Genomic DNA, 21,895 nt, shown 5'->3' on the forward strand with positions numbered 1-21,895 from the left:
TGAAAGAAATGCTATTACCTAATATTTTTATATAAAAGAAATGCAATTGTCTCATATTTTTATATAAAAGAAATGCTATTGCCTCATATTTCTATATAAAAGAAATGTTATTGCATCATATTTCTATATAAGAAATGCTATCGCCTCAAATTTTTATATAAAAGAAATGCAATCGCATCAAATTTTTATATAAAAATATGCCATTGCCTCATATTATCATATAAAAGAAATGCTATTGCTTTTATGTTTTTATACAAAAGAAATACTATTGCCTCATATTTTTTTTATATAAACAGTAATCCAGATAAAAACGAATATTGATTGTTATTTCTAGAACGCAATAAAATTGTAATGGTTCTTGCTGCAAAGGAGATTATTTCAGATTTCTTTTTTTTATACCGGGACAAAATCATCTCTGGGATGCCTCCATGACAGTCACCTGTTTTCTGGGACAATCCTGGATATCTAGTCCGGGACAATCCTGGAGATTCGGGACATAATGGTATGTATGAATACATGAGAAAACTGTGAAAACAGAAATACAATATAAGTGGACACATACCAGCTGGAATAAGGGGGGTATCTTATCTGGGTCAGGTTGACACATAAGTAGTTGAACATTTTTACCAGCACCTCTAAGCCTCGACATCGTCTCCTACAAAAATAGCATCATCTTATTCTTAAAGTCAAAGAGGGAAAAGACACATTATGCCCAATTAAAAGTAAATTTTATATTTATGTTATATTAAAATCTGTTAGTATAAAAGCAGATTTACACAGTCAATTGTAAATAGTTATTTTTTCCTACAATGTAAAACTGCTCTTTGTATATTCCCTCTAATGTAAGTACCCATGTATATAAATCAAAACTTAAGAATATTAGCTAAGCAAATAAAGGAAGCACTAAATTGTTAATAATTAGCTACTTTTGTACAATACTAGTAAATAGAAAAAAAACTGCCAAGTAGTGTCATGTTATGTCACAAAATCATGATAGACTGTCCCACGGGTGGCTTTTTAAAAGGTTAATTTGTAGTTATTATATAATTGAAACTATGTAATGTTTAATTAAAATAATTCAAGGCTGCAATACAAAACTTTAATATTTACTACATATTGTTTTGTGATAACCTGTATTATAGTATTTACTTGTTTTAACTTTTAATACATACTACTGTGAATTAACTTAATTTTGTGGGCATGAAATTCATGGTTTTGTCACAAAGAACATTTTCATGTGTTCTTAACTTTAAGGACTGGTGTTGTTTTTTCCCCAAAAGGTAGCTTGTAAGCAATTTGATGCAAAATAATCTTACAGCAGAAGAAATGAAATTGCGTTGGATCTTTAATCCATGGACTGACTTATCAACAAAAACCATGAAAATAAGTTCCCCGCAAATAATAATGATTTTGCAGTATATACTTACTGTATGACTGAGACCGGCTACAGATTGGCCGTTCACGGCCAGAATTACGTCACCAGAATGTATAACTTTACTATCGGCAGCCGGACCGATAGGGAACACACGTTTTATTCTAACAACCCGTTCCTCAAGCTGAGCGTGATCATCTTGATGACCTCCTACTGTACTAAACCCAAGTCCATAAATACCTTTAACCAGGTCTACTGCATAAGTGTTCTCTAAAGAACAATAAAAAATGTAAGTAAACAAAACCCATAACCACATGTTCTAAATATAAGAATTTCCTACATTTTAAATACAAGTTACATAATACTTCCAATTGGACTAATGAGAAACTTTTTACGAACTTGCTTTCCTGGATAACTTATAAACTAACCAGTAATTACCAATTTCACTGCAAGTGGTGTTTGGAAGACAAATTAAACTGACAGTAACTAGAAATGTGTCATCATGCCACGGATGCCCCCGCATGCAGCCAAAATTTCAAATGTTATAATATTTAGTTCCAAATTTGTTTGCACAAATTATTTTTTTCATTCTAAGTTCAAAGCCCTTAAAACTTTTCAATGTTAACACAAACCATTTTTATACAATGTTCAAGGCACTGAAATTATTCAGTCTTAACCTTTTAAAAATAGCATATTGCATATTTGTAGCCAACATATTAATGGCTATATACATTTCCACAAAAGTATGAGAGCTGAAACTGAAAGTTCAAAATTTTTCCAACATTCAGGAAAGATAAGTTTGTCTAAAATCATTGAACTACGACCAAATTCAAACTTAAACTGCTTATTCCTAAGATGTATCTATATTATTTTCAAAGTGAAAGGGACATAACTCTGCCAAAAAATCATCGAACCATGACCAAATTCCAACTTGACCGGCACATTCCTTTGACATATCCATATGTCAATTTTGAGTTGAATATGTAACACTGTTGGGTTGATAATGAACAGAAACTGTAAATTTCATATCATTTTCAAAGTGAAAGGGGCATTACTCTGCCAAAAATCATCGAACCATGACCAGATTCGAACTTGGTCTGCGCATTCCAAAAACATATCCATATGTCAAATTTGAGTTGAATGTGTAATATTGTTGGGGAGATAATAAAACGGAAACTGAAAATTTCATATTATTTTTAAAGTGAAAGGGGCATAACTCTGCCAAAAATCATCGAACCATGACCAAATTTGAAATTGACCTGCGCATTCCTTTGACGTATTAATATGTCAAATTTGAGTTGAATGTGTTGTACCGTTGGGGAGATAATAAACAGAAACTGAAAATTTCATATTATTTTCAAAGTAAAAGGGGCATAACTCTGCCAAAAATCATCGAACCATGACCAAATTTGAACTTGACCTGCGCATTCCTTTGACGTATTGATATGTCAAGTTTGAGCTAAATGTGTTGTACGATTGGGGAGATAATGAACGGAAACTGAAAATTTCATATTATTTTCAAAGTGAAGGGCATAACTCTGCAAAAAATCATTGAACCATGACCAAATTTAAACTTGACCTGCGCATTCCTTTGACGTATCCATATGTCAAGTTTGAGTTGAATGTGTTGTACCATTGGGGAGTTAATGAACGGAAACTGAAAATTTCATATTATTTTCAAAGTAAAAGGGGCATAACTCTGCCAAAAATCATCGAACCATGACCAAATTTGAACTTGACCTGTATTTTCTCATGACATATCAATATGTCAAGTTTGAGTTGAATGTGTTGTACCGTTGGGGAGATAATGAACGGAAACTGAAAATTTCATATTATTTTCAAAGTAAAAGGGGCATAACTCTGCCAAAAATCATCGAACCATGACCAATTTCGAACTTGACCTGTATTTTCTCATGACATATCAATATGTCAATTTTGAATTGAATGTTTTGAACCGTTTGGGAGATAATGAACGGAAACTGAAAATTTCATATTATTTTCAATGTAAAAGGGGCACAACTCTGCCAAAAATCATCGAACCATGACCAATTTCGAACTTGACCTGTATTTTGTCATGACATATCCATATGTCAAATTTGAGTTCAATATGTGCAAGGGTTATTAAGATAATGAACGGAAACTGATGATGACAGAATGACGGAAGGAAGGAATGACGGAATGACGGAACAGGGTAACACTATATGCCCCTGCCATTATATGGCGGGGGCATAATAAACATATATATTACCAATATTAAAACTCTCAAAGAGATTTCTCTATTTGAAATCACCAACTATATAATAAAATTCCAACTATATTATAAAATTCAAATAAAAACCGTAACAATGCAAAAAAGAATGAATAAAAAAAAAGAAAAGAAATCTATTTTTTCTCTACTACTATCAAAGAAAATTATCAACATATTGAGTCTTACCTTCAGTCACAAACAGGCTATAAATATCTTCATTCTGGTCACCGGTTTCCTGTCTCTGATTTGTCTGATCCACACTATCACTTGGGGAACCAGATAATCTATTTTTAGAGACTGCTGACCTATTGCTGCTGCTGGATGATGAATTCCGTGACCTTGGTAACCTCTGCACAAGCAGCTTACAGAATGGCGGAGCTTTACAGAGAGATTCCACAGCTTCCCTGTGAGTGAATCCATTCAAGCTCATACCATCTACTTCAAGAATTCTGTCACCTATATTGATAAAAAAATAGCTTATAATGTACAAGGAATAATTTATCAACCTAAAAGAAACCAATCAATTTAATCAATATTTTTCAATCAATAATTAATCAATTATCAAATCAATGAATCTTCAAAAACAACTCTAAACATAAAGAAAGAAAGCACTTAGTGTTATATGCCATCTTTATATTGTAAACAAGAAAACCTATACAATTAACTTTTTTCTTTCTTTATGTCAAGCTTTCAATACATAACAATCCACTTGAAATGGGAGAAAGTTTGACAAAGAATTCATAAAATTAGGAAGCCAACAAGTATTGGCTCAGGTAAGACTGTTCAAATATTCAGTTTACCTTAATCCTGCTTAAACCAAAAATGATAAGCCTTTGCCTCCAGTACAGAGCTAAGGCAAGTATCTGTGTAGCCTGATCATGCTATATTGGTCACTAAGGTTTTGTATTTTAATACTCAAATCTCCCTAAACTTAAAATGGACTGCTCCATTTTCAAAACAGGGCAAAATCCAATAAACAAATTCAGCAGGTTAAATACTAAGCTGGTATGACCCTACACTGATGTCAAAGGTCAATAATTATTGCTTCCAGTAATGATGTGGTACTGTTTTTACCTTTTTTAATATTTTCATCAAGATCAGCAGCACTGCCAGGTACGATAGACTTTACATAAATACCACCATGTCTAACACATGTGTTTACACCTCCCTGTAAACATACACATACAAAATATAATCAAACTTCAGTTTCTGTTTATACAATTTAAGAACAAAGCAGAAATTATGACAACAATAGTTTTGTATAACATTTATTTATTTACTAGTACTTTGTTAGCAATACGGTGAAATCTTTACAGTTCACCGAGTCTGACCATAACTAAAGAGCACAGACACAAACATACAATACACAGGATAAGGTAAAATTTTAACAGCTGTTGAAAAGTGTTTGGCCTTTGCCACCAATTTAGAGCCAGGTCAACCTGCATATGTAATCTTACCTGGCACTATACTGATAGATGACTACTCTAGTTTAAAATTTTTATCTTTATATCCTTAAAATTGAAATTGACACAAAAATACATGTATGTGTACACATCTTACGATTAAAATGCTTGAATATTGTATTATAATACATGTAGTTACTTACTGTTACATTTAATCCAAATGACCCTTGTTGTTTCTCAAGAAACACCTCAAATGTTATAGATTCCTCTTCTTCTGAACCTATTCTCTGCACTCTGGAAGTATAAATGTCAAATTTAAATTGTGGTAGAAGGTAAGGTTGGTAATATATCTGTCCATATTTGTCCATACATATATTCAATCTCTTTACTACAGCAGTTCATGAACATATTTAATATTGATAGTTTTTGTAGTTTACCCTAAAGATCACAGTTGTAAGCCACTTTGAATTCATATGAGCATAGTGCAGCCACAGTATGATACACATATTTAATATGAGCCGCGTCACGACAAAACCAACATCCGCGCAGTCTAATCAGGATCCATGCTGTTAAGCGAACAGCATGGATCCTGATCAGACTGCATGGATGCCCAGGCTGGTCTGGATCCATGCTGGTCGCAAACACACTATGTTGGTTTTGTCGTGACGCGGCTCAAATAAGTTTACCATAATGGTAAGTAGTTCAAGAACAAACTAAAATTCTGTTTACCATATTAGTTAATGTAGCATTTCTGAAGCATTTAGTAACTACAATATTCATTTACTTAACTGTAGTGAATTGCTTTATAGAGGTCACTTTTTATACATACGAAATCGCTTCCAATAGTTTTCATGAGCATCAATTCAACTAAATATAAAGCCATAAAACCACATATTTGTGGAATTGAAAACAAGTTCACTCGAGTAAAGTATAACTATATAATCACACAGAAAGTTTCCTTTATGAAACATAAATATAACATTACAATAAAACCATAAGTCTGCCCAAGGTAAAGTATACAGTATATCAGTTGTATCAGCAATTAATATCCTGTATCACTTACAGACAGCTGACAAGTAGTTTCTTATCATACTTTCATTTACTATCACGCTTCTTAAATATAGACAATACCTGGAAAAGATATGTACAGAGTAACATCTGCCTAATGAAGCAGAATTACTCAATGAAGCAAAAAAAACCATCTATACAACAAAAGTATCAATTCCTACAAAGCTAGCTGGATGGCTTCCTCGTATGAAAGATCCAAAGTCACCAGGAGTCAATCCCAGAGCAATGAGGGGCAAGTGGCTTGAAGTGGCAGACCGTAACCACTTAACCACATAACCACAGACATGCCCAGATAAAAAATATAAATCTAGAAAGGGTGTACCAGCTGTCATGTGCATCTCCAAAACATAAATGTTAACTTCTCCTTTAAAGGTTTATAAATGCATGTATGGTAATACCTTGCAGGACTTTGTGACTTGTTTTTCTGCGGTGATTTGTATGTATTTTCTATGACGTTTTCTATAACCTCGTCAAACTCAGAGTCTGTGTCAGATTCATTAACTGCCTCTGTATTATCATCTATAAATCAGAAAATATAAATAATTTCTTGCATATCTACTGTTTACACAGGTGCTAGAAAAACCTGTCTTACACCCCCTATGTAAGACAAGTTGCATGCTTTAAATGACGTATTTTCTGCGCGCCTTTCATTAATGAATTGCATTCTTAGGATGATATCATTTTACTGTTATGAATGAAGTTGTAAGTTCATACGCTGCTGTAAGAAAAAAGTGCATAATGAGAATATCAGTTTTTGTAATTTCTGTTCTAAAAAATAATTGATATGCAAGATAAAGAATCAAAAACCAGCTGTTGGTACAGATGGGAATTTCTTGCATCTCAGTCGGGATTATCTACTGTTTACACTGGTGCTAGAAAATCTTGTCTTTAACCCCCCCCCCCACCCCTATGTAAGACAAGTCCAAGCTTTAAATGATGTCACTGCCCCACTGTTTATGAATGAATTGCGTTCTAAGGATGAAGTCATTTTACAGTTATGAATGAAGTTTGTAAGTTTATACGCTACTATAAGAAAAAGGTGCGTAATGAAAATGTCAGTTTTCGTAATTTCTGTTCTGAAAATAATTGACATTTAATATGCAAGGAAAAGAATCAAACATTGGCTGTCAGTACAGACCGGAATATCTAGCTCTCGAGTAACTATTTAGAGAAAACTCAACAGAGCCTCGTTACTGCCTTAAACAGTTACCTTGAGCTAGATATTCCGGTCTGTACCGGCAGCCAGTATAAGCTTATAGGATACCATAACAATTTCTCTAAATAAATCTAGACTTTGTAAGTTACCTCCATTTGAATAAATGTAAAACATTTATTTGATACAATAATGATATCTTTATTAATACTCATGGATTTGTTTTGAATTTATATACGTGTACATTGTATTGGTATTAACAAGAAAATACAATAATACATGGTACACCTTTTCTCTACATTACATTTTATTCTTAAGGTTCTGTATTTTGTTTAAAGTGACATTGTGCCCATTCAAGTGTACATGGCAAGTGCTAAGGCAAGTCAAAATTTTATTTTTCAAAAATAATCAATAATCCACATGGCCCATAGTTTATTGCCTGGAATGTATCTTTTTAAAAAGAGTGGAGCAGTCTTTTTATAAGTTAGGTAGTTTATATATTTTATCCTAAACATTTTTCAGTATCAATTTTTGGTCAGTCACCACTATAATAGTCAAGCTCTTGAAATATATTACTATTTTCAACAAAACTTGACAGCGAAAAAATGAGCATAATGTCACTTTAATGAAATGTATTTTTTTTAAAGTTTTAACTTTTTAAGAATGTTTTCTTTTCAGACATCTCATCAAACTGTTGCTGTGATCATATTTTTAGAAATGAAAAATTGAGGGGAAGAAAAGGAGAATTAATTCTATAATTATTTGTATAAATAATTGAAATCTTACCATCCTGTAGATCAGCAGGTAGCTCTGAGACCGCCATCTCTGTATACAGTGAATCTACCTGGGAAAACGTGGAATGTACATCAATTGTTGCTGAAGGCGCTCTATCCTGGTCCATTCTTTCAGTATTATCTACATCTTCTCTACCTATTTCAACATTTTTTTCACGTTTTTTACAATTTTCAGAATTTTTATTGTTTACTTTTTCAGTGTTTTCTTGGTTATGTACAGATGTACAATTACGGACGGTAATTACACGAGGGGAGGAACTTTCATCAGCGCTATGATCTAATGAACTATGTTCTTCGTCACTTTCTGTGTCGATTTCAGTTTCTCGCCTTTTTAAAGATCCGGGCGGTTTTATCTGAGAAATCAATAATTTTACAGTATCCGGAGATTCTTTGATCATGGTCACAGCCTCATGATGCTGTAAACCTTCTAAACTTTGATCATTTATGGCGATTAGACGATCACCTGGTTTAATGCGGCCATCTTTAAATGCTGGTCCATCAACTGTGACTGATTTTACAAATATTCCAAAGTCATGTTTACTTGATATGTCGCCACCTACAATTGTGATTCCTATACCAACTGTAGGCTGTTTATCGAGGGAAACTTCAAATACTTCCCGCTCACAAATACTAACTTCGGGAGACAGTAGTTCATTTGTAAAGCGCTGATGAAGAGTATCTGAAAACAAAAATTGTTCTTCCTTGAAATTAATGTTTCACATACAGGAAAAATATATCTCTCAACTTATTTTATTTCCTTCAACATTTTGAGAGGTAAAACCCCACATTTATAAGGAGCAAGATGTCAAACCATAAATGAATCACACGGTTTCATTTACAATTGAAAAGAAAGTGTTGTATCCAATATTTACTAGGAAAAACCACTCTTTCAAAACCACTAAAGTATTATATTTTTTAAGTTTATGACAAGTATGTCAAGAAATTTCCACGAAATTTCTAAGTTTATTAAAAGTATTCAATGAAAATATTACAAAGTATTCTTAAATTGATATAATACAAGTACTTACTACTAATTGTTTCGTTTGCTGAATGAGGAAACAAAGTCTGATCCATGGATCGGGTACTTGTGTCTAAATAAAAGAATAATTTAAATTATACCATAGAATCATATGAAACTAAGGAAATATAAGATATTCAATTATCATAAAACCATGCCAAGTAAAAATTTGATACCTTATATAAACTAACATAGAATTTTATATTTATTTAGAGGAAGTTATATTGAATTTGATGCACAAGCCATATATTATTTATTCATGCTATTTATCACACACCCGTGCTTAAAATGCGACTCCCTAAACAAGGTATAGCACGGCTGTGCATATATTTTAATGTGACATAATTTGCGTTACAATATAGCGTAAAGATGCACTAAATGTTAGCATTACACTATAGGCGTGCCAATGAAAAATTATTCTTTTTCACTTTAAACAGTCTTTATTTTGGGTATGTGATAAATAAAATATTATATTCGTGTAGCTTCATTACTAATTTTATTGAACTCGTTGAATAAAATTATATCAGACACACCAGAGGCTAGCATGATATAATTTTTATTGAACTTGTTCAATAAATTTAGTATTGAACCTACTCCTTTAATATCCTCTATATAGTATTTAGTATTGATACAAAGTTCCATGCATAGAAATTAATTCAAACTTTATTCACATGTTAATATAATGAACAATTTCTTCATAACCATCATGATGCAAGTCATGCTCAGCAAAAGAGCATGGTTCTTCTTTAAACATTTTAATCTCATGCTCTTTCTACAACGATATTTCCTTCAACATACAATATTAAAATGTAACCAAATACTTACAACTCATTGTAATATGTATAATATACAGGTATTTTTAATATTTACACACCTAAATACATAATCAATTGATTCACTCATTTGTAATAACAAATAATTTATTCTACTTAATAAAATGTTTCCTCTAAACTTTGCATGAATAAATGCTATAAAAAAGACAAGATTTTACTCACTTTACTTTATTTTTCTCTATTTTTACTTATAAAGATAAATTATAAATTATAAACAAGAGCCATGTCAACATGGCCATCCCCCGCCGAATGTGTTTGCTCATTGGAAGAATGTATATGTAGTAGAGCAGAATAATTCCATTTTAAGAGGTCTTTTGGTAATGAAAACTGATGGCTTTAGTGATTACAGATTTGAAACCTATGTGAATACTGATGGCTGAAAATAACAAAGGGCAATAACTGAAAAATAATGCAGGGTAGATTATCATGCTTGTGTGCTGCATCCCTCCTCAGTAAAATCTATCCACCTATGAAGTTTCAAGTTGATACCTCAAATACTTTTTGAGAAAAAAATTGAATTGAAAAATTAAGTATGAAAAATAACAAAGGGCAATAACTCAAAAATTATAAAAGGTAGAGTTATCATTCTTGTGCACTGCACACCTCCTGAGTTAGATCTATGCACCTATGAAGTTTCATAATGATATCTCAAAGGCTTTTTGAGTTATGCTCTGGACAAAAATTAATTTTGAAAAATAACAAAGGGCAATAACTCAAAAATAATGCAGGGTAGAGTTATCATTCTTGTGCACTGCACTCCTCCTCAATGAGGTCTATCCACCTATGAAGTTTCAAGTTGATACCTCAAATACTTTTTGAGATAAGCTCTGGACAAAATAGCATGAAAAAGAACAAAGGGCAATAACTCAAAAATTGTATAGGGAAGGGTTATCATTCTTGGGCACAACATTCCTCCTCAATAAGATCTATCCACCTATGACATTTCATGTTGATATCTCAAACACTTTTTGAGTTATGCTCCACTAAGGTGAAAAATTAAGTATGAAAAATAACAAAGGGCAATAACTCAAAAATTATGAAAGGTAGAGTTATCATTCTTGTGCACTGCACACCTCCTGAGTGAGATCTATGCACCTATGAAGTTTCATGTTGATATCTCATAGGCTTTTGGAGTTATGCTCTGGACAAAAATCAATTTTGAAAAATAACAAAGGGCAATAACTAAAAAATTATGCAGGGTAGAGTTATCATTCTTGTGCACTGCACTCCTCCTCAATGAGGTCTATCCACCTATGGAGTTTCAATTTGATAACTCAAATACTTTTAGAGATATGCTCCAGACAAAAATGTCGGACGGAAGGTCGGATGGACGGAGACTATTTCGGCGGGGGATAATAATAAATTGACTTCCTGCCTTCATATTAATATAATCATAATTGTAAGTGTATGCAATATTCAATGTCAATGTCAAAATTCATTTATTTCAATTTTGTAGACCAGTCTATGGCCCTGTAATCTAATTGGCTGAATTCAACCTCAGACTGGTACAAAATTTTCTATTTTATCATATTAAAGTTTATGTTCCTCAAGAAACATTATTCACCCTTACCCTGCTGTAACCAAAATTTATAAGCCTTTGTGACCAGTACAGAGCCAGACCAGCTTGCAGGTGAGTCCAGTCCGACATGGCTCTATACTTGTGGTAGCTAATTTTATGTGTTTTAATACTTAACTCCCTTAGACCTTGAATGGACTGTTCCAAATTCAAAACAGGACAAATCTATTATAGAAATTCAGCTGGTTAAGGGTTAATTAATATTACATTAAAATATGCATGCAAACCTATAACATAAGCCATGGCTGGCTGGACACTCTCTGCATGAATATCTTCCTCAGAGACTGGTTCCGACTCATGAATAGCTGGATTAACTCCTGGCTGGTACCCGACCTCATCAATGTGACTTGTTGTAGCACTGCGGGGCACATGCTGTACTGGTACCATGTTATCATGTGTATTAACGGGGAATTCAATCATGCTGGCACTCATATCGGGCCTATATGGAGGCGGGCTGAACAAAACATGCAATATTCATACATTATAATAAATTACATGCAATAATATACAAATGTGTATATGATTAAATTCAAAAGGTAAAAGTAATTAAAAACCCTATTAAAATACATAATGTCATCATGCACTTATAAATATCAAGATTTTAAATTTAATACAAAGAATGAAAGTTTGTGGCTAACCACAAGTTTCAGTTTGATTCACACTCATTTTTCCAACTATGGTCATATAATATCAATGTTTCCTGTAAACAATCACTTTCTATTTGTTATGCAAATAACCAATGACAAATCTAGTAAGAAATAAGTTTCTGTGTAAAAAAAGTCATCCAAAAAAGACTACTAGTATAATTATAGTATTTATAAGATAATTTCAACCTTTAACCCGATAAATTTTTGTAATGGACTAGTCCATCTTTCATTTTTGAAACTGTCTATTATCAATTTTTAGGGACATCAGGATGAAAATTTTGATTTTATCAGCCAAATGTATTGTACAAGGTCCGGCTGCACCGAAGTGCAGGCTGGCCTGGACCTATACTGGTGACAAATGCTAGTCATTTTCGGTCTCAGCAAGAGTAAAGATCAAATATTATTTGTTTAAGCTTGTTTGTGAAGAAAGCTTGTAGCATATTTTATTTTATTTTATTTGAGTCATTTTCGTGGAACTAATTATGGTATTATAATTATCAAGAAACATGGTCGTAACTCTGTAAGTAACCCCAGTAGGGCTCAAATTCACAATCCACACGTTGAAAGGCAAGCATTTTAACCACTATGCCAGCACTCCCCATGTCTGAGGACAACACTCAAATCATACTGGTATTTGCATAACATTTTATTGACAAGGTCATACATTATTTTAGGATTTATATAATTTACAAATGTCTTTCTTTCTTTTTTAACCCAATTTTATAAAAAATCTTGATTCACTCTACAAGTTTTTTTTTTATTTTTTTATTTTTATTATTAATATTTATTTAATTAGTTAATTTCTTTTAAGCATCAACTCATAATTCATTATGTTATCATTTGAAAACCTCTTGTGAAGACTCTTACAAAATATATTATTGTAAACTAATATAAAATTAAACTTATTTCAAGTTGTTAAGGATAAACTGTAAAATATATGATATACCTTTTATTGCAGCAGCACTTAGTGAAAACTTTAATATATCCAAACATTAAATAAATCCTAACCACTTATCAAACATTTAACTAAAAGTGAAAAGATAATGCATTGCACGGTATCAATGAAACAGGAAGCACACATGAAATAACTCGAGGATGAGTGTACGGTTAAATAATTGATAATTTATCATATTCACCATCAATAACCAGTTTGTCAGTACGATTAAATCATATAAAATATCAATGAACACAAACAACTATTATTATATCCTCAGGGCAGGAGACTTGTCATGTAACCGGAGCTAAAGGGAGGTAATGTGAGAATTTGAAATGTTTACCAATAAAATACTGATGTATTGTGTACTGGGTTAAATAATTAACCAATCTGAAGATAATGATCTATTGACATCTTAATTACACAGTTTATAAGTACTTAAAGCAATTTATTCTATGTACAGTGGGATGGCGAACAATACATCATCTATAAATATCAGCTTTACACTGTAACAATAAAGCTTGTCTAGAAATTTGAGATTTTCTCCCATGTTTAAATAACCATTAAACATGAATCAGTATTACAAGTATAGTAAGTACTTTAGTACCAGTACTAGTACTTGCCAACTTCAACAGCAAAATCATCAAAACCCCCAAAAAATTTTTTTTAAAAAACACAAACAATTTGCTAAAAAAACACCTTATAGGGAAGAAAACAAGAGCCACCGCCGGGCGGTGGCAACGCTCGACTTTTTACTTTTTCTAAACGCAAACATAGAAAGGTTTGAACATATCTTAACGTTTCCTTTTTATAAATTTAGTTGGTCTGTCTTGTCACATTAGTTTTGTTTATATATTTTGTATATATATATGAATAGAAACATTACGCAATTTCTAAAAATAGAAACAATGACGCAAGTTCTAAAAATTGAAACAATGACGCAATTTCTAAAAGTAGAAACAATGACGCAATTTCTAAAAATAGCAACAATGACGCAATTTCTAAAAATAGAAACAATGACGCAATTTCTAAAAATAGAAACAATGACGCAATTTCTAAAAATAGCACCAATGATGCAATTTCTAAAAATAGAAACAATGACGCAATTTCTATAAATAGCAACAATGACGCAATTCCTTATAATAGAAACAATGACGCAATTTCTAAAAATAGCACCAATGACGCAATTTCTAAAAATAGCAACAATGACGCAAATTCTATATATAGCAATAATGACGCAATTTCTAAAAATAGAAACAATGACGCAATTTCTTAAAATAGCAACAATGACGCAATTTCTAAAAATAGAAACAATGACGCAATTTCTTAAAATAGAAACAATGACGCAATTTCTAAAAATAGAAACAATGACGCAATTTCTAAAAATAGCACCAATGACCCAATTTCTAAAAATAGAAACAATGACGCAATTTCTATAAATAGCAACAATGACGCAATTCCTAAAAATAGAAACAATGACACAATTTCTAAAAATAGCACCAATGACGCAATTTCTAAAAATAGCAAGAATGACGCAATTTCTAAAAATAGAAACAATGACGCAATTCTATAAATAGAAACAATGACGCAATCTTCTTGTTGTTGTTGTTGTTGTAAATATATATATATACACACACACACACACACACCAATAAATATATAATTATGGTCATTTAATGCACAAATCTGAGAAAATTCAGTAATTTAACATTCAAGGTCAAGGTCATTAAAGAGCCCAAGCAAATTTGGGTTTGATAAACAACGAGGTCTGGTCCTTAAGAATGTTCTGTTATAATATGAAGTTGATCCCTTCAATAATAGCAAAGTTACAGTCAGTTACCGCCAAAACAATGAAAATTTCAATAATTTGACCTTCAAAGACAATGTCATTAATGAGTGACGGTCAAGGTCTTTCGGTATATTTTTAACAGTTATCTTTGAAGATTATTATGTTCAAGTTTCAAGACAATCCATTCAAAAATAACAAAGTTACAGCCAATAATAGCCAAAAAAATGAAAATTTCAATAATTTGACCTTCAAAGTCAAGGTCATTTATGAGTGAAGGTCAAGGTCTGGCGGGTTTTTTTTAAGGGATATCCTTGAAAATTATTATGTTCAAGTTTGAAGACAATCCATTCAAAAATAACAAAGTTACAGCCAATAACAGCATGAACAAGCAAAAATTGGACTTTTAACCTTGAAGGTCAAGGTCATTTATGGATGAAGGTCAAGGTTAGTGTGGTCTACTGAAAGGTCTTGTCCCAAGGGTTGTTGTGGCCAAGTATGAAGACAATACACCAAGAAATAAAAAAGTTATGATCCAGGTACAAGTTTGGGGACGGGAACGGCAACGGCAACAGCAACGCCGACCTGACTATAACAATACCTCTACTTTTTTTTTCAAAAAAAAAAAGTCGAGCTAAAAATGATAATTTCTACAATCAAATACAAATAAATCTAAAAAAGACATAATTATCCGACCTAATTTATAGCTAACATGTGGCCTTTCTTAGCAGGTATATTTATAAGCATACAGCTTATACATGTATAAACCAAAAATTTGGTAATAATATATTTATCCTATGCTATTTTTTTTATCAATTCCATACTTATACAACAATGTAATTCAATTATTATATAGCATTCATTTTATAGTTTTGTAATACAGGCAGTTAAATAGGTAATAATGCAAGATGCTTCTTATTAGTAAATACTGTAAGACATATGTGGTATATCACAGGCACAAATCTAAAACTTTCCATAACCAGCCATAACATCAACAGTTCTAAGAAATACTAGTACATGTAATATAATCAACAACAGGAAAATACAATACACTATTATATTAGCTTTGTAATAAAAGAGGTTATTTCCTTTTCTCCAAGGTCAAATATGCAAAAAGTTGAATCCAAATGAAACATGCAGGCATGCTGATTATTATCATTATAGAAAACATAATGTAGTAAGTTTCTACTGTCAGAATACCAAGTGACACCTCTATCATTTTTCCAAACTGACTGTAAGAATAGTATAGTAAAAACTGTCAATCTTTAATAACAAAATAACCTTAAGTAGAAAGTAAAGATAATTGCTCATGCAAGCTTTATACTATATCCTTTAGCAATCACCTCTCTTAACCCTTTCCCCCATGAGCATATTGTTAAAAATGGCCGTTTTCACTGAAAAGCCTCCTGTTACAAGTTCAAACTGCTATGAAACTACGAAAAATGCTTCAATACTAATCAAACTTGGCACAAATGTTGACTGGACCATTGCCTTTGTAAAGACATGCTCAGTCTTAAATTTCCTGTTACCATGGCAACGAGGGGACATCTCAAAATTGCCAAAAATCACTATTTTGCCTCGATTTTTTCCATCAAAATTTATTTCAAAGTGCTGCAACTGCTCAAGGGATTGAGATAGAGTCAAAGGCTTTTCAGCGTTGGTTAAACATTACATTATGATTGACCTGGGGTCATTTTTAGCCTCTCACAAGTCCAAAATTTTCTTGGCGATGAGGGGGACTCCGCCCCCCTTCAAACCCCCCTAACAGAAGGGGGCACATCCCCCTTCTGGCAACCCCCTGATGTATCTTTTGGATGGGGGGCGGCGCCGAAAAAGTGCTCAATTTTTTTAGCAACATTTCTCAAACGAAAACTTATGTTTTGGGCCCAAATAGGACATTTTTTCACTATTTGAGGCCTAAAAAGGGGGGGGGGGGGCGTCGAAAGTGCGTTGTTTCGCGTATATATGTGGTAAAGGGTTAAGTAACCAGTCTAATCCAAACATAAACTAGAAATGTGTCCAGACAGCACAGATGTCCAAACATTCAACAGATTTGTCAGACTAGGGGCAAACTGACAGTGTAACAGCAGGACAACCTGACAGGGTAAAATCTATATCCCCACCCCCTTCTTGGGGCCTTAAAAAACTGAACTCTACTACATACTTTCCACCTTTATAAAGCAGCCTTATCTACCACCACCCTTAAAATGTACAGATAGGTTAGATTTTCTAAAATAAAAATTATCTGTATTAACATAAGGTTATACATACTTCCTATAGGCAGCTGGGTGTTTTTGAGGGATGTGGTCCGTAGCATTAAATCCTGATGCTTCCATTTCTACATCCTGTTTTTTAAAGAAGAAAAAATACATTGTTACATAAATGTACATAAATTACTGAAAGAAGATGGATAGCCTATATATTGTGTTGCAAGGGATTTAATTGTATCTAGCTACATTGTGCAAAATGAAACACCTTAATGTACATGTATGTTTCTTATTACTATGAAGCATATTCTATTAGCACCATTAGAACTATTTGGTTAAAAACAGATAAAAACTACAAGCACAAAATGTTTTTTTCAATACCAACTCAAATTCTTAACTTTTTCATGTCAAGTCTAAATAAAAATTTAATCAATTGATTTTTTTTTTTTTTTTTTACTTGGGTTTTTCATGTCACACCAACACAGTATAGGTCATTTGGCGACGTTCCAGCTTTACTGGTGGAGGAAGACCTCAGGTGCCCCTCTGTGCATTTTTTTTCAGGCACGAATGGGCACCTGAGTAGAACCACTGACATTCCATAAGCTAGCTGGATAGCTTCCTCACATGAAAGAATCCAAAGTCCCTGTTGGGATTCGAACCCACAGCAGTGAGGGGCAAGTGGTTTGAAGTCAACGACCTTAACCACTCGGCCACGGATGCCCCCCAATCAAATGATGTACAGACTAAGATAAACTTAGAGAACAAAGTGTTCTAGTGTTGCAATAAATCATCAACATATGGAATCAACTCACTTGAGGTTGTTGTGAATAATCGTTCACCTATTTCAGCAATATGTGGCCAGTCATGTGTGCAGTTTCACAAAAAAATGTGTTGATCAGTGCTTTTTTTAATATAGAATTACTGTATATAAATTAACAACAGTTCATAACAAATTCTGCACGGGTTAATCTATTACACAAATTCTGCTGTCCGAATAAGCCTCAAACTTGCACAGCAATAAGCTTTCAGTAAGTTGTAGATGGTGTGTTATAAAATTATTACCTGTAAAGTTGCACTATCACGGTCTCCTGTCAGAGTTTGTTCATCTTCTGAATGAACACTTCCTGTATCTGTTATATCCTCTGTATCTCCTATACTCATATGTTCCTCATGACTCAAATCTGTAAAATAAACATATCTCCTATACTCATATGTTCCTCATGGCTCAAATCTGTAAAATAAACATATCTCCTATACTCATATGTTCCTCATGGCTCAAATCTGTAAAATAAACATATCGCCTATACTCATATCTTCCTTATGACTCAAATCTGTAAAATAAACATATCTCCTATACTCATATGTTCCTCATGACTCAAATCTGTAAAATAAACATATCTCCTATACTCATATGTTCCTCATGACTCAAATCTGTAAAATAAACATATCTCCTATACTCATATGTTCCTCATGGCTCAAATCTGTAAATTAAACATATCCCCTATACTCATATGTTCCTCATGACTCAAATCTGTAAATTAAACATATCTCCTATACTCATTTGTTCCTCATGACTCAAATCTGTAAAATAAACATATCTCCTATACTCATGTTCCTCATGACTCAAATCTGTAAAATAAACATATCTCCTATACTCATATGTTCCTCATGACTCAAATCTGTAAATAAACATATTTCCTATACTCATATGTTCCTCATGGCTCAAATCTGTAAAATAAACATATCTCCTATACTCATATGTTCCTCATGACTCAAATCTGTAAATTAAACTTATCTCCTATACTCATATGTTCCTTATGACTCAAATCTGTAAATTAAACATATCTCCTATACTCATTTGTTCCTCATGACTCAAATCTGTAAATTAAACATATCTCCTATACTCATATGTTCCTCATGACTCAATCTGTAAAATAAACATATCTCCTATACTCATATGTTCCTCATGACTCAAATCTGTAAAATAAACATATCTCCTATACTCATATGTTCCTCATGACTCAAATCTGTAAAATAAACATATCTCCTATACTCATATGTTCCTCATGACTCAAATCTGTAAAATAAACATATCTCCTATACTCATATGTTCCTCATGACTAAAATAAACATATCTCCTATACTCATATGTTCCTCATGGCTCAAATCTGTAAAATAAACACATCCCCTATACTCATTTGTTCCTCATGACTAAAATAAACATATCTCCTATACTTATATGTTCCTCATGACTCAAATCTGTAAATTAAACTTATCTCCTATACTCATATGTTCCTCATGACTCAAATCTGTAAAATAAACATATCTCCTATACTCATATGTTCCTCATGACTCAAATCTGTAAAATAAACATATCTCCTATACTCATTTGTTCCTCATGACTAAAATAAACATATCTCCTATACTCATATGTTCCTCATGGCTCAAATCTGTAAAATAAACACATCCCCTATACTCATTTGTTCCTCATGACTAAAATAAACACATCTCCTATACTCATAATTATGTTCCTCATGTCTCAAATCTGTAAAATAAACATATCTCCTATACTCATATGTTCCTCATGACTAAAATAAACATATCTCCTATACTCATATGTTCCTCATTACTAAAATAAACACATCTCCTATACTCATATGTTCCTCATGTCTCAAATCTGTAAAATAAACATATCTGCTATACTCATATATTCCTCATGACTAAAATCTGTAAAATAAACATATCTCCTATACTCATATGTTCCTCATTACTAAAATAAACATATCTCCTATACTCATAATTATGTTCCTCATGTCTCAAATCTGTAAAATAAATTTATAATAATAAAATTTGACAGTAAAACCTGTGAATAAAGGCCATCCAAAGGAGAGACGAAGCATGACCTTTATAGACAATAGGTCTTTATTTGGAGGTTACTATGTTTTATTTAATCAATGGAGGGCTATTGAAGAGTGGCCTTTAATTACAGGGTCATCTGTATTCAAAGGTGGTCTTTAACACATGTTTAACTGTACTAAATGTGTACTATAATCAGCCTCTAGATTACTACCTGAATTTATCAAATAAATGAAGAAATCTATAAAATATTCAGTATTGTAACTAGACTGGGAGAAATTTTGTCAACAAAAGAGAAAAAGAGAAGAAAAAAACAACATTGCCACACATACCTGTTACACCATCATGAGCTGCCAGTCTTGTCCTGATTTTCAGCTGGAAACTGTGCTGTGCTGTACAGAACTTCAACAGGTACTGGCCTCTGTAATAGCCAAAACAAAAAGGATTTAAGTTACAAGTTCACTTCCGTTTTTCTCTGGTTCTATTCAGAAGGATAAGCTGGGTAGACTTCATTTGGTTGAGTTCGTAAATGAAAGACAATGAAAAAGTACAACATTTTCAACTCCCCCTAGCACCAGCTTGAGCGGTATTCAATTTTCAATACTTAAAAGCGCTGGAATCAACGATTCCTGAGTTTACTCACAAGGAAGAATTCATAATCTCTTTCTGGATTCAAACTAGAAACAAAAAGGAGAGAAAACTACATCATAAGTTTTTGACATGTGCTTTTTACAAAAGGAGAATAGTTTAAACTAACTTTTTATAAGAGTTGGTGTAGAAATTCATTTTAAATGGTTTCATCTGGCTGATATCAGGTCTCGGCTGTACACTGAATCTTCTCCGGTTGAATGAGATTTTCTGGATGGCCGACCATGAATACTGGTGGGCAAACATACGTTCACCATTGACATCCTCAGCCAGTGTGAGCTGATCCATATCTAACCCAACCCAGATCACTCCGCTAGTTTTCCCTTTCTTTTCCTGAAAATTAAGCAAATTGTCAAACTCATCATTATAGTGGCAAAAACCTGGAACAAATAAAACATCTAATTTTTTATTTCATTAATTGTTACCAAATTAAAAATACTTCTTCACTAACTTAAAAAACTTTTTTTAATATACAGTAAAACCTGTGAACAAGGGCCACATTAAAGAGAGACCAAACATGACCTTTATAGACAAGTGGTCTTTATTTGGAGGTTACTTTGTTCTATTTAATCAATGAAGGTTTGTTGAAGAGTGGCCATTATTTACAGGGTCATCTGTATTCAAAGGTGGTTTTAAGCACAGGTTTGTCTGTAACAATGTAGAAGAAACTCACTTTCAATTATAACACTAGGAATAATGGTGACCAGCGGTGATTGTAAATTTTTTTTATCAGTAATACTAACCTTAAGGAGTTTATAGAAGTGAATTCCATACTCGTGTAAATGTCCTTGAACAAGCTGCAATAGTAAAATGAAAACTGAATCCCATAAAACCTTACTTTTCTGTACAATGAAGACTTATTTATCTATAATTTATGGATTAAGTTCATCGTTGCATGATTTTTATATTTATCAAACCATTAAACAATATACTGTTTCATCTAATGATATTTTTTTTTACAAAATTTAAAAACTGTAAAATTATGTTGTTTTAATGATCTTATGGTATATTATGAAAAGGATTGTAACATAGGATATTTCTGTTGTGTAACACATATGAATACTGTGGTTGTATCAGTCTTATCTGCAAATAGTTGGCAATGTGTGATAGGCATTTATAATTCTCTTTTAATTAGAAAGGTCACAAAGTTGTAACATGCTTTCATTGGTCAATATTTAGTTCTTGTTTGACCATTGAGTGTCTTGTTGTTAAGTGTTGTTGTTTTTGTTTGTTTTCTTATTTTTTTTTTTACAATCTCGTCATAGTCTTGTCATCAAGAAGAAATCAGTGGATTATATTTCTTTTCAAAAATAATACACATAATCTGACAATAGACTCATAAATGTTGGTAC

At 32.4% G+C, this 21,895-nt stretch overlaps 1 protein-coding gene across 1 annotated transcript in view; it reads right to left on the reverse strand.

Annotated features, from left to right (window-relative positions):
- The window catches only part of LOC132746977 (tyrosine-protein phosphatase non-receptor type 13-like), a 78,306-nt gene that overhangs the window by 18,139 nt on the left and 38,272 nt on the right, over positions 1 to 21,895 (reverse strand). Inside the window, exons 16-29 of the mRNA XM_060736269.1 lie at positions 21,287 to 21,340; positions 20,653 to 20,876; positions 20,228 to 20,316; positions 18,102 to 18,220; positions 17,104 to 17,177; positions 11,693 to 11,919; positions 9,067 to 9,129; positions 8,031 to 8,717; positions 6,490 to 6,610; positions 5,227 to 5,317; positions 4,695 to 4,788; positions 3,807 to 4,076; positions 1,428 to 1,642; positions 563 to 655 (exon numbers count right to left, since the gene is read on the reverse strand). Coding sequence (XP_060592252.1) covers positions 563 to 655; positions 1,428 to 1,642; positions 3,807 to 4,076; positions 4,695 to 4,788; positions 5,227 to 5,317; positions 6,490 to 6,610; positions 8,031 to 8,717; positions 9,067 to 9,129; positions 11,693 to 11,919; positions 17,104 to 17,177; positions 18,102 to 18,220; positions 20,228 to 20,316; positions 20,653 to 20,876; positions 21,287 to 21,340 — 2,421 coding nt within the window. The remainder of the gene's footprint in view (positions 1 to 562; positions 656 to 1,427; positions 1,643 to 3,806; positions 4,077 to 4,694; positions 4,789 to 5,226; positions 5,318 to 6,489; positions 6,611 to 8,030; positions 8,718 to 9,066; positions 9,130 to 11,692; positions 11,920 to 17,103; positions 17,178 to 18,101; positions 18,221 to 20,227; positions 20,317 to 20,652; positions 20,877 to 21,286; positions 21,341 to 21,895) is intronic.

Source organism: Ruditapes philippinarum, unplaced genomic scaffold (assembly GCF_026571515.1).
Source record: "Ruditapes philippinarum isolate M1 unplaced genomic scaffold, ASM2657151v2 ctg85_1_1_1_1, whole genome shotgun sequence".
NCBI classification, from domain to species: Eukaryota; Metazoa; Mollusca; class Bivalvia; order Venerida; family Veneridae; genus Ruditapes; species Ruditapes philippinarum.